General features: G+C 40.7%; 1 protein-coding gene across 3 annotated transcripts in view; it reads left to right on the top strand.

Moving 5' to 3' along the window:
• Window positions 1-3,944: 3,944 nt before the first annotated feature.
• The window catches only part of sh3tc2 (SH3 domain and tetratricopeptide repeats 2), a 51,826-nt gene continuing 39,042 nt past the window's right edge, over window positions 3,945-16,728 (top strand). The window contains exons 1-4 of one of the 3 annotated variants that reach the window (XM_061927683.2): window positions 3,945-4,191; window positions 4,384-4,454; window positions 14,033-14,135; window positions 14,651-14,749. In XM_061927683.2, the coding sequence (XP_061783667.2) occupies window positions 14,102-14,135; window positions 14,651-14,749 (133 nt within the window). In that variant the 5' untranslated portion in view covers window positions 3,945-4,191; window positions 4,384-4,454; window positions 14,033-14,101. Of the gene's footprint in view, window positions 4,192-4,383; window positions 4,455-12,802; window positions 14,136-14,650; window positions 14,750-16,728 lie in introns of those variants that run through there. The other 2 variants (XM_061927684.2, XM_061927681.2) reach the window with 2 other exon arrangements.

Raw genomic sequence — 16,728 nt, 5'->3', positions numbered from 1 at the left:
TTTCGTTGCTGTCACTATAAAAATCCAACAGGACATGTTGGATGCCTTCATCAAAGTGAAAATACCTTACCACAATGGGAAAACACTTGTTTGTTCCTTTATTTGAGGCGTCGGTTGCCACGGAAAAGGGTAGGTTGTTTTCTTTTATGTAGTCGGTATGTTCCTGTACCGAATAGTGAGCGATGACGTTCTCGCACAATGCCTTGGCTTTTGTTCGGCCACAGGCCATCCCTTTAGCTGTGGGATAGTCACTGAAAATCTCCCGGTCCACTTTCATGCCGCAGTCTAAACTTCTGTAGGACTGGTGATGCTTTACAGCAGTGGTTCTCAACCTTTTTTCAGTGATGTACCCCCTGTGAACATTTTTTTAATTCAAGTACCCCCTAATCAGAGCAAAGCATTTTTGGTTGAAAAAAAGAGATAAAGAAGTAAAATATAGCACTATGTCATCAGTTTCTGATTTATTAAATTGTATAACAGTGCAAAATATTGCCCATTTGTAGTGGTCTTTCTTGAACTATTTGGAAAAAAATATATAAAATAACTAAAAACTTGTTGAAAAATAAACAAGTGATTCAATTATAAATAAAGATTTCTACACATAGAAGTAATCATCAACTTAAAGTGCCTTCTTTGGGGATTGTATTAGAGATCCACCTGGATTCATGAACTTAATTCTAAACATTTCTTCACAAAAAAAGAAATCTTTAACATCAATATTTATGGAACATGTCTACAAAAAACGTAGCTGTCAACACTGAATATTGCATTGTTGCATTTCTTTTCACAGTTCTTTTTGACATACATTTTAGTGAGGGTCAAACCATCATGGCATGGGGGAAACTCTGGGTTTATGGTAATGAATGGAATAGCCGACTTAATTTGATGTTCAGTTTATGAACTTACATTACATTACATACCCCCAGGGTACCATTTGAGAACCATGCACTGCTTTACAGCATGGTACACCTTGCACAGCTCGCAGCGGTTATCTTGTCATCCAGGGGCGACGAAACTTCACGAAAAAATGTCCTCATTGAAGAGGTGCCGCACGTTTATTACTTTTATGTTTATACGTACCCGTATGCCGTTCAATTGCAGCTTTCCCCTGACTACTTACGTCGACATCACATCGACAAAGTGTGCAGAAGCCATGGAATGAGTCTCGACTGCTTTTCGTTATAAATTCGTGCTCTTTTATCCATTCAGAATTAAACGAGGTCTTGCGTTTTGGCATGACGCTAACTTTCTGTCAATGTCATGCCGCAGCAGCACATGAACCCTTGTTTACTTTTTTAACCAATGATAAGCAGATTTGTATCCGACACCGCTCTTAGCCAATCATTTGATATGTTACTGCGTTGGGGGCATTTTTTACGGTCTTTGATTGGCTATCACGCTGCAGCCCAGCAAAGATGAAAAAACTCCGCTCTTCAAGCCTAGTGCCTCAAAAAGGAGGACAAATACATGTCCGGCTTGATGCTGCGCCGGACGCCGGACAGGGCATAAAAAATCCGGACTGTCCGGCCTAAATCCGGACACCTGGTCACCCTAACCACGCCCCGCCCCACCCCCGACCACGCCCCCACCCCCCACCTCCCGAAATCGGAGGTCTCAAGGTTGGCAAGTATGGAACAACGGAATTAAATTTTCAGCACAAACCTGTTGAAGAACAGACACAAATTGTACAGGGTGGCAGAACAGTAACACTGACGGGTCTCCACGAGAGTGGCACCCTGTAAAAGGTGGGAAAAGGTGGACCGGCGGGATGAGTAAAAAAAATAGTTAGCTATCTGTAACGTCTTCAACTGAAAGGGTCGCCAGGCACTTGGTACTCTGCTTCTCAAAAGAGTCCTGCGCCCAGCAACAACCGTTCTGTCAGGACAGTCAGGTTCCCCCGAACCTGAGATCTTTTCAATTTTGTTGAGAGGAAAGTTGATTTGGGAGAGCAGTGCAGATACAGAGAGGGGAAGCTTTTGACTATTCTACCTATCTCTGCCCAGAAGAATGGAAATGGCCCCAATTGCATTTTTATTTTATGTGTAATTTACCCAGATGTGTAATATGATGTCGTCCTAACCGTCACAATGCTTCACCTAATGTTATTCCATTGGAGGTAGGCTGTAGCTTGTGTTTATCAATCACCCTCAGTTTATGTCCCTCATCAGCAGTCTGCTAAATTCTTTACAATAATCCTCACAACCATTGCTCATTGTCCTCCTAACAAACACACACACACAAACACACACACACACACACACACACACACACACACACACACACACACACACACACACACACACACACACACACACACACACACACACACACACACACACACACACACACACGTTGGCAAACTGAACAAAATAAATGGTCTGTGTCCAGCAGCTTTGCATAGCCAATTGCACGATCACATGTTCAGTGTGGGGCTGATATTGTGCATTCAGGGTGACTTTGTCATGGTGCACTGGGGGTCTGGGGATATACAATCAGCTCCAGAGGTTATATTTAACTTTGCAGGCAAAAGAAAACCTTTACTTTAGGATTATTATCTCTCCGTGCATAAAGACAGGCTAGTAAAAGTGTTATTGATAGAAATATATAGTTCAGTTCAGTTCAGTTTCAGTTTATTTCGAACATGCATACGATACAATGTAATGCATCACACATTTCCAGTTGTTTCATTACAGCACGTCCGAAAAGGAGTAGGAAGAAGCAGAACTTATTTAATCCTACCCCTTTTCATTCCATAGCAACTTTATCCAATGTCCTTGTTCTCTGTAACAGAACAGTGAACTAATAAATAATACATAAACAATATACCATAGTAAGCAAACAAATATTAAATACATAAATAATATTTGTCTCAATAAAAAAAAAAGTTGAAGATGTTCATCATAATTCTTGTTCTATGTACTTTGGGAACACTTGTAGTTTGAACAGTCTCTTAAACTGAATAATTTTGGTGCTTTGTTTGATTTATTTAGTTATTCCATTCTATAATTTAACTCCACATACAGATATGCAAAAGGTTTTAAGTGTTGTACGAGCATACACATGTTTTAAATGAGATTTTCCTCTAAGGTTATATATCTCCTCTTTTGTTGAGAAGAATTGTTGTACATTCTTGGGCAGCAGGTTATAGTTTGCTTGACACATCATTTTAGCTGTTTGCAAATGCACCAAATCGTTGAATTTCAATAATTGTGATTGAATAAATAATGGTTTTGTATGTTCTCAATATCTAACATTATGTATTGTTCTAATTTATCTTTTTTGTAACACATTTAGTGAACGAAGTGCACATTTGTAGTTGTTTCCCCAGATATAGATATATATAAATAGGCTATCTCAGGGGTCTGCAACCTTTACTATCAAAAGAGACATTGTGACGCTTCTTCTACTCCACGAAACGTAACACAGACAGTCGTAAATTATAGAACTATTTTGAAAAAGGCAGACTTTTCTCATTTTGTGGTTAAAAAATAAATCTCAGGGAGCCTCCACAATAAGGCAGAAGAGCCACATGCGGCTCCAGAGCTGCGAGTTGCTGACCGCTGAGCTATGTTATGAGGATAAATACAAGGCATAATCTGACATTATCATAGTAATGCAAACAAAGTTGCATGTGAAGTGAAGTGAAGTGAAGTGAAGGGCAGGGCCAGGTTAAGGAATGCAGACCAGGCATCCCTCAGGTATGGAAACAAAATATTTGTTGGAAGTGGTTCAAACCTGACATCTTGTCCCTTGAACTGGTGCGACTGGTGTTTTAGAATGAGGAAACACTCTTCAACGTCTCTATATATGAGGACAGGTTACGGCAGTTGGTACAAATGGTTTTGAAAGGTTAAAGATATCCGCTTGCCGATGAATCATTGTTGGGTTACCTGATATGTTTTGTGCAGAGGAAGAGTGGTGACGAAGGGAAGCGAGGAAGGCTTTAGGCTTGTCCTGAAGAAATGATGGGAGGAGTTAGTCCTCAGTCAGAGACATGCCATGTGGGACAGCCCTGTGTGTGGTGTTTAAAGGCAAATACACTCAGACGTCTACACATTCTGATTCTCTGCTATTTCTCCTGTGAGTTTTCGGCGGCATAAAGGAGTGATGGTAGCCGTCAGGAACATCCTGCTGAAGCACACATGTTGTGTCAGCCAGAGAGCAATGGACTGAGAGTGGACCAAGAGAGAGGTGAGAGTTGTTTTTTTAAGCCTGTTTTCAACATCTTGCTGACCCTTGTACTCGCCATAAACTGGAGGAGCCGCCACACAGGAAGTAGATTTCAAGTACGCCAGTAAGACATGTTCTGAAAACTGTTTTATAATGAACATGTTTAAAGTCAGATAGTAGAAGACGCTACAATTCAGCTGTGTTTGTTTGCAGTACAAATGTGGGACTCGCTCTGCAGGGAACTCGGTCCAAGACACAAAGGCATGCAAGGGAGCTAACAGGGGGTGAGTCTAAAATTAAATACCCGTTCTCTCATATTACTAAACCACATATTTTAAATCTACAAACCCACATCAGACACAAAACACACCTTGCTGCAAACTGTTCATTTGAACACAGCCAGAAACAGCATGTGTTTCTTGTTAGGTTGCTTTCATAGAGGATATTAGGTTAACTCACTCATGGTATGCAGACACTTTTGAAGCTGTGACTGAACTCTTTCAGTGACTTGACACTTTATTGACACTGTCCATAATGTGCTGCCGCACACAGGAGGAATAGTTTTGATGCCCCAGTTGTCAGGAAACTGCAGCTTGAGCCATAGTTGTTCTATATAGAGGATATGGTGACTTTTCTACATCACAACAAGTCCCATTTTGGCCTTTGTTAAATGTGTTTTGTTTGTGTGCGCTGTTGCCCACCAGTGTCCCATGTCTAGCTTCTGGTCACTCACAAAACAAGCATGTGACCTTGTCTGATTTGAGCAATGCTTTTTATTAGATTAGATAGAATTGGTTGCACTGGGAGGAACCGGCAAACTAACATCCATAACATGACACAACTCCAACTTGTTTACAGCTTTCATTCTCACAAGATGCACACATTCAGAGTCAATCAATCAAGTTTATTCATATAGCCTTTAATCACAAGTGTCTCAAAGGGCTGCACAAGCCATAATGACATCCTCGGCTCAGATCCCACATCAGGGCAAGAAAAAACTCAACCCAATGGGAACTACGAGAAACCTTCGAGGGGACGGCAGATATGGGGACCCCCGCTCTGGGCGACCGGTGCAATTGATGTCGAGTGGATCTAGTTCACGGGTCGGCAACCCGCGGCTCCGGAGCCGCATGCAGCTCTTTGATCACTCTGATGCGGCTCAGCAGCTTACTTGCTGAACCCCCCAATTTTCCCGTGAGACTTCCGGATTTCAGTGCCTCTCGCAGAAAACCCCCGGGATTAATATTCACCGATTTTCACCTTTACAGTTATAATAAGGGCGTGCCACGATGGTACAACATTTGGCGCCCTCTACAATCTGTATTAACAGCGTGCCAACCCAACACTTATTATACAATATACATCTTCTGCTTGCACACGTACGTGACAGCAAGGCATACTTGCTCAACAGCCACACAGGTTACACTGACGGTGGCCATATAAAACAACTTTAATACTCTTACTAATAATGCGCCACACTTTGAACCAAACCCAAACAAGAATGACAAACACATTTCGGGAGAACATCTGCACCTTAACACAACATAAACACAACAGAACAAACACCCAGAATCCCATGCACCACTGACTCTTCCGGGCTACATTATACACCCCTGCTACCACCAAACCCCGCCCCCACCCCAACCCTGCTCCCTCACACATCAACCCCCCCCCCCCATCTGTGCATCGGTTGAGGTGGGCGGGGTTTGGTAGCGGGGAGAGGTGGGGGGGGGGGGGTGTATAATGTATCCCGGAAGAGTTAGGGCAGCATGGGATTCTAGGTATTTGTCCTGTTGTGTTTATGTTGTGTTACGGTGCAGATGTTCTCCCGAAATGTGTTTGTCATTCTTGTTTGGTGTGGGTTCACAGTGTGGCGCATTATTAGTAAGAGTGTTAAAGTTTTTTTTTATACCGCCACCGTCAGTGTAACCTGTGTGGTTTTTGACCAAGTATGCCTTGCTGTCACCTATGTGAGCAAGCGGAAGCCTCATACAACGTGAGGCTGAGCAGGCACGCTGGTTGTAGTGGATGCTTTTTGCTGTACCATCACGGCACGCATGACGCTGTCAAGTGCCATTCATTTAAAACCTGCGTGCCGCACCAGCTTTCAAATTCCATATAAAGGTGTGGGCAGCGTGTCTGAGACCCCTGGTTTATACATAGCACAAAGCAAAAAAAAAACTTTGTATGCAGTGTTATTTCATTTAAAATTTCCAAAAATTTTTGCGGCTCCCATTGTTTTCTATAATTTGTGAAACTGGTCAAAATGGCTCTTTGACTGGTAAAGGTTGCCGACCCCTGATCTAGTTAATAATGTGAGAGTCCAGTTCATAGTGGGACCAGCAGGGAATCATCTTGAATGGAGACAAGTTAGCAGCGCAGAGATGTCCCCAACTGATTGATTGATTGATTGATTGATTGAGACTTTTATTAGTAGGTTGCACAGTGATGCACAGATGAGTGGTCCACCCCGGGTCCCGACTGTGGTCACCTAATAACCTCTCCACGCCGGAGAGGGGGGCAGAGCAAAAAGAGATGGCAGATCAACTGGTCTAAAAGGGGGGCCTATTTAAAGGCTAGAGTGTACAAATGAATTTTAAGATGGGATTTAAAATGCTTCTACAGAGGTAGCTTCTCTAACTGTTACCGGTAGGGCATTCTAGAGTACTGGAGCCCAAATAGAAAACGCTCTATAGCCTGCAGACTTTTTTTGGGCTCTGGGAATCACTAATAAGCCGGAGTTCTTAGAATGCAAGATTTCTTGCCGGGACATATGCTACAATACAATCAGCAAGATAGGATGGAGCTAGACCGTTTAGTATGAGTCATGAGTGTTCAGCCATCAGAAAGCAAAGATGTCATTACTGCAGGTTTCAGACTCTTTGACCATAAAGGACAAAGGAAGGGGAACACTTGTGTTTCTGTGATCAGTAATTAGAGGCCATAAAATCCTAGAGGCTAAAGCAGGGGTCTCAAACTCAATTTACCAGAGGTTGACTTGTGGTGAAGCTAGGCCACAGGAGGTATTCACTTTAGAATCACGTTTTAACCACGTGACTAAATTGAGTTTGAGTTTATTGAAAACTTGTCAAAATTGATGACTACTTCTATCAGTAGCTATGGCAGACTGTAAGACATTATTATAAATCCATCCATCCATCCATTTTCTACCGCTTATTCCCTTTTGGGGTCGCGGGGGCGCTGGAGCCTATCACAGCTACAATCGGGCGGGAGGCGGGGTACACCCTGGACAAGTCGCCACCTCATCGCATTATAAATGTAACATGTAATTGAATTTCATATTTTGACACTGTTGCGTTCCCTGGGAAATGGTCAGAGACAATTCCGCTTGCTTATAGGAAGTTGCTCTTTGTGTTAACCAATGTGTGTTTGTTTGGTTGTATTTTTTGTCTTTGCACCGTTATCTTAATTACAGTTCATTCTAATGGGATTTAAGATAATATAATTACACTAATCTTTGAGTTTAAGTAGAGGGCCATGAAATATGGGACCGAGAGCTGCCCCGGTTGTCAATCTGTTGTTTGACAACCCTGGCCTAAAGAATGGTCAGGGATCTCAAGAGTCAGATACTTTTTTTGGGATGTTTTAAGAATGAGTCACAGTCAAATTTAAAATGTTCGGGGTTAAAGTATGTGAGGATGAAGGTAATACTACACAGATATTGTTTAATATTACCGGATTAACCCTAGCAGGACTATGGTCTATTTAAAAAAAAGTTAACAGTCATGGAGCTTCTTATAGCAACATTTACAAAAACAAGTCAATATAGTCTCAAAATGCCGCATACAGACAAATTAAGTAGCATCCATCCATCCATTATCCACCGCTTGTCCCTTTTGGGGTCGTGGGGTTGGGGACTGAAGTCTATTCCATCTGCACTCGGGCGGAAGGCAGGGTACACACTGGACAAGTCGCCACCTCATCACAGGGCCAACAAAAACAAACAGACAATCATTTACACTCACACACTACAGCCCAGCATTTTCTATATGTTTTTAAATTTTGTAAAAAGGCAAATAATATTGTTCTACATAACATATATTTAAAGTCAAAACTTGTTATTACATTGTTATTATGAGTATTTTCAAAAGCTTTTTGTCTTTACATTTACCGATTTTTTTGTTTAATGTGTTCAATAGTGTGCAGCACACAAATAAAAAAAACAAACAAACACAAAAAAACAAAAACAAACTGTGAGCCACAAATGGCTGCACTTTGTAACACTCCTGATCCAAATTACCGTATTTGTCGGACTTTAAGGCCCACTTAAAATCCTTTAATTTTCTCAAAAATCGACAGAGCGCCTTATAACCCGGTGCGCCTAATGTACGGAATAATTCTGGTTGTGCTTACCGACCTCAAAGCAATTTTATTTGGTACATAGTGTAATGATAAGTGTGACCAGTAGATGGTAGCCACACATAAGAGATACTTGTAGACTGCAATATGACGCCAGTAAACAACACCGACAGTTTAAATGTTCCATTGAAAATAAAGAACATTACACACCGCACTAAAAACTCTGTCAAAATGTTTTAGTATGACTTTGAAGCCGCACCGTTTGATGGATTGTCGGTCCATTATGGCTACTGTAGTCAGAGATACAAGTACTACTATTGTGTGTGTATAAGGACCGCAAAATTTCACTCATTAGCAGACATATTATCTGGCATTTTGTTTCACAATATTATGCAAAACCAACTTTTCTTACCTTCTGGTTCCTGCTGATGTGTATTTGAGATCTGCATAAGTCCTGAAAATTTGCGCACCTCCGTCACTGTAGTCCGTGATGATGCCGTAGTCGATAAGCTTCTTCTTTTTCACTATCTTCTTGTAATGGGACATTCACCTTTTGCTGTTTCCATTTCTAATATAAAGTAGCGTAAAGTTCTAACTTATATATCGTTATGGAAGCGCTAAAAACTACCGGTGTAGTGAGTTTACATTATTCACCCATGGAACTTTAGTTTTTAGAGAGTTCCGGTCGGACGGTTTTTCACGGGACACATTTCCAGCGTTGTTGCATTAGTGAGCCACGGATTAAAAGATGCTGCTCCGTTGTTGATTGAAGTAAAGTCTGAATGTCATAAAAACAGTTAGCTCCATCTTTTGACACTTCTTCCAATCCCGTCCTTGCATGCTACACGGCTACAACAAAGATGACGGGCAGAAGACGCTACCGAAGGTGAGCCACGTAAATAAGACCGTCCACAAAACGGCGCTTCCTAAAGCGACTGTCAGAAAGTGACTTGAAGTTGGTCTGTAAAACATAATCCATGCACAATTTTGACCAAGGAACCACCGTTACAAATGTTATGGACACCACAAGGAAAAAAATCCTAACCATGACATTTAATGCGCCTTATAATCCGGTGCGCCTTTTGTATTAAAAAAAGACCTGAATAGACCGGCTCATTGGCGGTGCGCCTTATAATCCGGTGCGCCCTATGATCCAGAAAATACGGTAAAGCAAAAACATTTAAGAGATCAATTGGATTTTGCCTTAATTATACTGGCTTCATTTATTTTGTCTGTAAAACAACATAGTCATAAAATCTTTTTTTTTTTTTTTTTACATTTTCTTTCCGGTGTATTAAAAATATTTTTCGTCGTTTTATCAATGGATAATACATAACATTATATTAATATGAAGTTATTGATAATTGTTGAGATCGGTAGGTTGTGAGTTCAAACCCCGGCCGAGTCATACCAAAGACTATAAAAATGCTGGCACTCAGCATGAAGGGTTGAAATTCAAAATTCAGAATTGGATGTTTTTTTGGCACTCAGCATCACGGGTTGAAATTGGGGGTTAAATCACCAAAAAATGATTCCTAATATGATGTTTATTTATTACCTAATTTAAAAACAAAAAGTCCTCCAGTTTGTGGTTATTACAAGGCATATTTTCATCGAAAATGCATTTTTTAACAGCGTTTTTTAAAAACACAAATACATTAATAAAAATGAATTCTGGGTGTATTATATTCATCAACTAATTCAGAATTGGATGTTTATTTGGCACTCAGCATCTATGGTTGGAATTGGGGGTTAAATCACCAAAAATGATTCCTAATATGATGTTTATTTATTACTCTATACAAATTTTTAATTATTTAAAAAAAACAAAAACTATCCTAATTAAAAAAAAAAAGTCCTCCAGTTTGTGGTTATTATAAGGCATATTTTCATCGAAAATGCATTTTTTAACAGCGTTTTTTAAAAACATAAATACATTAATAAAAAATGACTTCTGGGTGTATTATATTCATCAACTAATTCAGAATTGGATGTTTATTTGGCACTCAGCATCTAGGGTTGGAATTGGGGGTTAAATCACCAAAAATGATTCCTAATATGATGTTTATTTATTACTCTATACAACTTTTTAACTATTTAAAAAAAAAAAAGTATCCTAATTTAAAAAAAAAAAGTCCTCCAGTTTGTGGTTATTATAAGGCATATTTTCATCGAAAATGCATTGTTTAACAGCGTGTTTTAAAAACATAAATACATGAACAAAAATGACTTCTGGGTGTATTATATTGATCGACTGATTGGGACTTGGATGTGTATTTGGCACTCAGCATCAAGGGTTGGAATTGGGGGTTAAATCACCAAAATGTTTCCCGAGCGTGGCCACCACTGCTGCTCACTGCTCCCCTCACCTCCCAGGTTGTGGAACAAGGGGATGGGTCAAATGCAGAAGGTACACTGCAAAAAGTCAGTGTTCAAAAACAAGAAAAAAAAATACAAAAGTTAAGGGCATTTTACTTGAACTAAGCAAAATGATCTGCCAGTAGAACAAGAAAATTTGGCTTGTCAAGACTTTCCAAAACAAGTACAATTAGGTAACCTCAATGAACCCAAAAATACCTTAAAATAAGTATATCCGTACTGATAACAAGTGCAATTTTCATGATACAAAAAACAAATATGACACCTTTTTTCTCAATATGTTGAAAAATATTTTTTTAAATTAAGTAAATGCTCGTGCCATTATCTTGACATAATGATATGCGCTCTGCATTACATTTCTTGCATTTTTCCATCGATAAGATGACATCATCGCGCCAATTGCGTGCTCTTTCAGTCAATTAGTGTGCAAAGAATATATATATATATATATATATATATATATATATATATATATATATATATATATATATATATATATATATATATATATATATATATATTTACAGCCCTGCCCCCGACCACATTTTTTTTATTGTAATTTTGCAAAATTTATCTGAATGTGCATGAACTATTTACGTTCAAAATAGTTTGAAATGTCACATGTTAAATGTTTAAATATTAACTGTCAGTTTGCTGTACTGTGCCAACTTTACTGCTATATGAGTACACATGTTCTATTGTTTCATTGAAAATAAAACAGCAAAGTTTTAATTATGAGACACAATTGTGTCAAAGTCAGGATTGTTTTTATTCCATGCTTGAAATAAGAAATTCTTACTTTGAAAAAGTAGTTTTATACTTGTGAGTGTTGATGACACAGCTTTGCGTCAGTTGATATTCTAGTTTCAAGCATGTTTTACTCGATATAGGTCTTAAAATCTCAGCAACAAGCTGTAATATCTTACTGAGATCATTTAAAACACTAACATAAAATCTGCTTAGTGAGAAGAAGTATCTTATCAGACAGAAAATAAGCAAATATCACCCTTATTTGAGATATTCAATCTTACTAGTGTATGTGTGTGACTATCAGTCGTACTTTAACTTTATATTAATTACATTATGTTATTAAAGGGGAACATTATCACAATTTCAGAAAGGTTAAAACCATTAAAAATCAGTTCCCAGTGGCTTATTATATTTTTCAAAGTTTTTTTCAAAATTTTACCGATCACGCAATATCCCTAAAAAAAGCTTCAAAGTGCCTGATTTTAACCATTGTTATATACACCCGTCAATTTTCCTGTGACGTCACACAGTGATGCCAACACAAACAAACATGGCGGAAAGAACAGCAAGCTATAGCGACATTAGCTCGGATTCAGACTCGGATTTCAGCGGCTTAAGCGATTCAACATATTACGAATGTATTGAAACAGATGGTTGTAGTGTGGAGGCAGGTAGCGAAAACGAAATTGAAGAAGAAACTGAAGCTATTGAGCCATATCGGTTTGAACCGTATGCAAGCGAAACCGACGAAAACGACACGGCAGCCAGCGACACGGGAGAAAGCGAGGACGAATTCGGCGATCGCCTTCCAACCAACGATTGCTATGTGTTTGTTTGGCATTAAAGGAAACTATCAACTATGAACTAGGTTTACAGCATATGAAATACATTTGGCAACAACATGCACTTTGAGAGTGCAGACAGCCCAATTTTCATCAATTAATATATTCTGTAGACATACCCTCATGTCAGCAGGCCAGGGAAGCTAGGGTCGATATTCTTCTCTTGATCATCTTCGGGACGGTGTGAGCCAAGACATCCAGGGGGTTTAGCTCGCTCGTCTGCGGGAACAAACTGCTGCCATTGCTTGCCGTGTCCCTGAATTGCTCACACACTCCGGCAGATTCAATGGGGGTCTGGCGGCAGATTTCTTTGACTTTATCGTTGGAAATGCACCTGCTTTGAGTGTCGCAGGATATCCACACATTCTTGCCATCTCTGTCGTAGCATAGCTTTCGTCGGTAAAGTGTGCGGAACAAACGTCCAATTTCTTGCCACTTTCGCATCTTTGGGCCACTGGTGCAACTTGAATCCGTCCCTGTTCGTGTTGTTACACCCTCCGACAACACACCGACGAGGCATGATGTCTCCAAGGTACGGAAAACAGTCGAAAAAACGGAAAATAACAGAGCTGATTTGACTCGGTGTTTGAGAAAATGGCGGATTGCTTCCCGATGCGACGTCACATTGTGACGTCATCGCTCCGAGAGCGAATATTAGAAAGGCGTTTATTTCGCCAAAATTCACCCATTTAGAGTTCGGAAATCGGTTAAAAAAATATATGGTCTTTTTTCTGCAACATCAAGGTATATATTGACGCTTACATAGGTCTGGTGATAATGTTCCCCTTTAAACTATGTAAATCAATTGAATTAGTTTCCACATCATCGCTACACTTCTTTATCTGCTTCTCCTGGCATGCATGGTGCAGCGTGATGCTGTCCTTGTGCTGATGTCATGTCGTACCGTACCTTTGTTCCTCATCACAGCGGAGGGCAGAGAGATTTGAGATAAGTGATGTACTCTACAGCAGGCTGCTCTCCCCCTTCTTTTCCTATCCCTTCATGACATTGCCTGCACTGCAGGTCAGCAATTATCACACACATTGTTTATTGTGACACACATTCTGCACATATTTTGCCAGTCGGCCCCCCCACACACAAGCATGCATGCACACACAACAAGACGGGGGGGGGGGGGGGGATTTCTGTCAAGGCCTGCCCCCTACACACTCATACCAACTGGAAAGTGCTGTGTGCACTGGGCAGGAGAGAGAGAGAGAGAGAGAGAGGCTAGTGGGTGGAGGTGGATGGAGACGGTGGGACTGCGGAGTGAAAGCCAGACCGGAGGAGATGCAGCTTGTAAAGAAGGGACACTCAACATTGACCGGTGAGAGGAGAGAAAGAACGAGTGAGCGGGATAAGTGCAGACATAGGAAGGGGAAGCGGGCCTGTCCGACACAGGGAGGAAGAGTGTGAGTTGTTGTTCCAGGGGCAGAAGGGAACTGATGGGATGGCACTGATCCCCGGGAGCTGCAGCTTCCTGGGCCAAATGGCGTCTTGTTGCTGCAGACCGCTGCTCAACTCCTCCTGCTGTGGACCCCTCATCAAATTCTGCCTCTCCTCCTTCACAGGTCGGTCCCCAAGCCGCCCAACCCCGTGCTGCCTCAGCACTGTCATGACTAGTAGTGGAGCGTAGCTCAATGTGCATCATGGGTAACACACTAAGTCAAGAAGGTAACACTTGTGTGTTTCCGTGTTTGTAGAAAGCATGTGGGTGTTGCAAGCCTGACCCCGGCGCTCCTGTCTTTTGTGTCCGAGGGTGGAAGAGAATGGGCGCTTGTCCTCTCTGACATCATGTCATGTTGTATTGTTTGGCCAAGTTGTGCGCTCTATTGTTCCGTTTTGAATGCTTGGCAGGATGCTTTAGCACTGACACAGCATGTTGAGAAAGAAGCAAAGTGCAGTGGGTTACCGTGTTTTGTTGTGTCTAAAAAAAACAAAAAAACGTGTGCACGCTCAGGACTGAGGTGCTTTTGGAGGATTATCTGACATCACCTTGTATGTGTGTGTGTGTGTGTGTGTCTTTGCCAAGCCCGTGTGTGCACAGTGCCATTCTAAGACCCTTTACTAACTTTGTGTATTTGGACTCCCCTGCCCGTCTGTCCCCTGGCTCGGTAGCAACATAGTGCGTTTATATCAAAACTTTGAAGAATGTGATTCCTCCAGCACTGATTTGTTCCCCTTCACAGACATCTCTCCTGCTGAGCTGGATGCCCTGTGGAGGGAGCCGTCATACACTCTCGGGGGGACCAATGACCACTTCTCAGGAAATGACATCATGACTGAAGGTGCAGAACTGATTGCATGTTGCATATGCCCTAATCAATATGTGATGTGATGCACTTCTTCCCTTCAAAGTGGTACAAACTTTAGCATCCACCTCGCTTTCAGACAAGATAATACTGTACATGCATCACTCCAGCACAGACAGATGTTTCCTACTTCTTAGGGTCCTTTTTTTTTTACAATGGAACCTTTGAAATTTAACTTGCTGAATTCCGTGATACTAATTAACATTACTTTAAGTCAAGGGTACCCAAACTTTTTGACTCGGGGGCCGCCTTGGGTTATATATATATATATATATATATATATATATATATATATATATATATATCAGTGACGTGCGGTGAGGTTGATGGCTGGTGAGGCACTGACTTCATCACAGTCAGATTTACAAACATATGAACCCTAAAGAGTATCTTATTCACCATTTGATTGGCAGCAGTTAACAGGTTATGTTTAAAAGCTCATACCAGCATTCTTCCCTGCTTGGCACTCAGCATCAAGGCTCGGAATTGGGGGTTAAATCACCAAATATGAATCCCGGGCGCGGCGCCGCTGCTGCCCACTGCTCCCCTCACCACTCAGGGGGTGATCAAGGGATGGGTCGAATGCAGAGGACAAATTTCACCACACCTAGTGTGTGTGTGTGACAATCATTGGTACTTTAACTTAACTTTAACTTTACACATACAAACTGTAGCACACAAAAAAGCACATTTAATAAAAACAACTTTATTATGGTCTTACCTTTACTTATAAGTGCGGGAACAGTGGTGTTCGTGTTGGAGGAGTTGTGAATGAATGAAATATGAAATTCGTGCTGCAGTCTGCAGGTGTACCTAATGTTGTGTCCCTGCAGTCGTTCACGGCTCCTCCGGCGCGAGCATTGTTGTTTTTGCATTTTTTTGGCTTCTTGTTAAGTGACTTTTTTTTGGGTGGATTCGGTCTTGTACGTGGAGGGTTTGGGTGTGGGCTTTGGTTGGTGTGGCGCTCCTGTCGGGGGGTGCATTCTGCGGCGGGGGTGCATTAACCGGCACCAGGAGGCGGGATTACTGCGAGCCTCACACAGTGCGTCTTCGTAGCAGTTTTATGATTGCTCAGCACAAGAAATACTTTACACACATACAGTTGTTGACAAAATACACTGTACATTATATACCTCAGCTAACTAAGCTATGGAAATGTATAATATAATTCATATAGCAATACGGTCTCACTGCACAGCAGGCCAGCAGTTAGGCGAGTCCGCAATCCATGTTGAGGCACAACTGAGTGACGTGCCTCAACTGGTTGCTGATCACCGCACCGTCTCTTCTCAGTATTTGAACGGCAAATGTGAAAATTCAGCGATTTTGAATACAAATAATCTAAAACTGGTGAAGTTAAATGGAAAATAACTTTATAGTATAATCACTGAATACTCACCTGCCTCCAGTGACCGCACGTCACTGAGATATATATATATATATATATATATATATATATATATATATATATATATATATATATATAAATATATATATATATATATATATATATATATATATATATATATATATATATATATATATATATATACAGGACTGTCTCAGAAAATTAGAATATTGTGATAAAGTCCTTTATTTTCTGTAATGCAATTAAAAAAACAAAAATGTCATACATTCTGAATTCATTACACATCAACTGAAATATTGCAAGCCATTTATTATTTTAATATTGCTGATTATGGTATACAGCTTAAGAAAACTCAAAAATCGTATCTCAAAAAATTTGAATATTTTTTCAGACCAAGTAAAAAAAAAAAGATTTATAACATCCATCCATCTATCCATTTTCTACCGCTTATTCCCTTCGGGGTTGTATCTCAGCTACAATCGGGCGGAAGGCGGTGTACACCCTGGACAAGTCGCCACCTCATCACAGGGCCAACACAGATAGACAGACAACATTCACACTCACATTCACACACTAGGGCCAATTT

This window comes from Nerophis lumbriciformis, linkage group LG35, assembly GCF_033978685.3.
Source record: "Nerophis lumbriciformis linkage group LG35, RoL_Nlum_v2.1, whole genome shotgun sequence".
NCBI lineage: Eukaryota > Metazoa > Chordata > Actinopteri > Syngnathiformes > Syngnathidae > Nerophis > Nerophis lumbriciformis.
The sequence above is the reverse complement of the archived record's forward strand: the minus strand, read 5'-3'. Positions and strand labels throughout refer to the sequence as shown.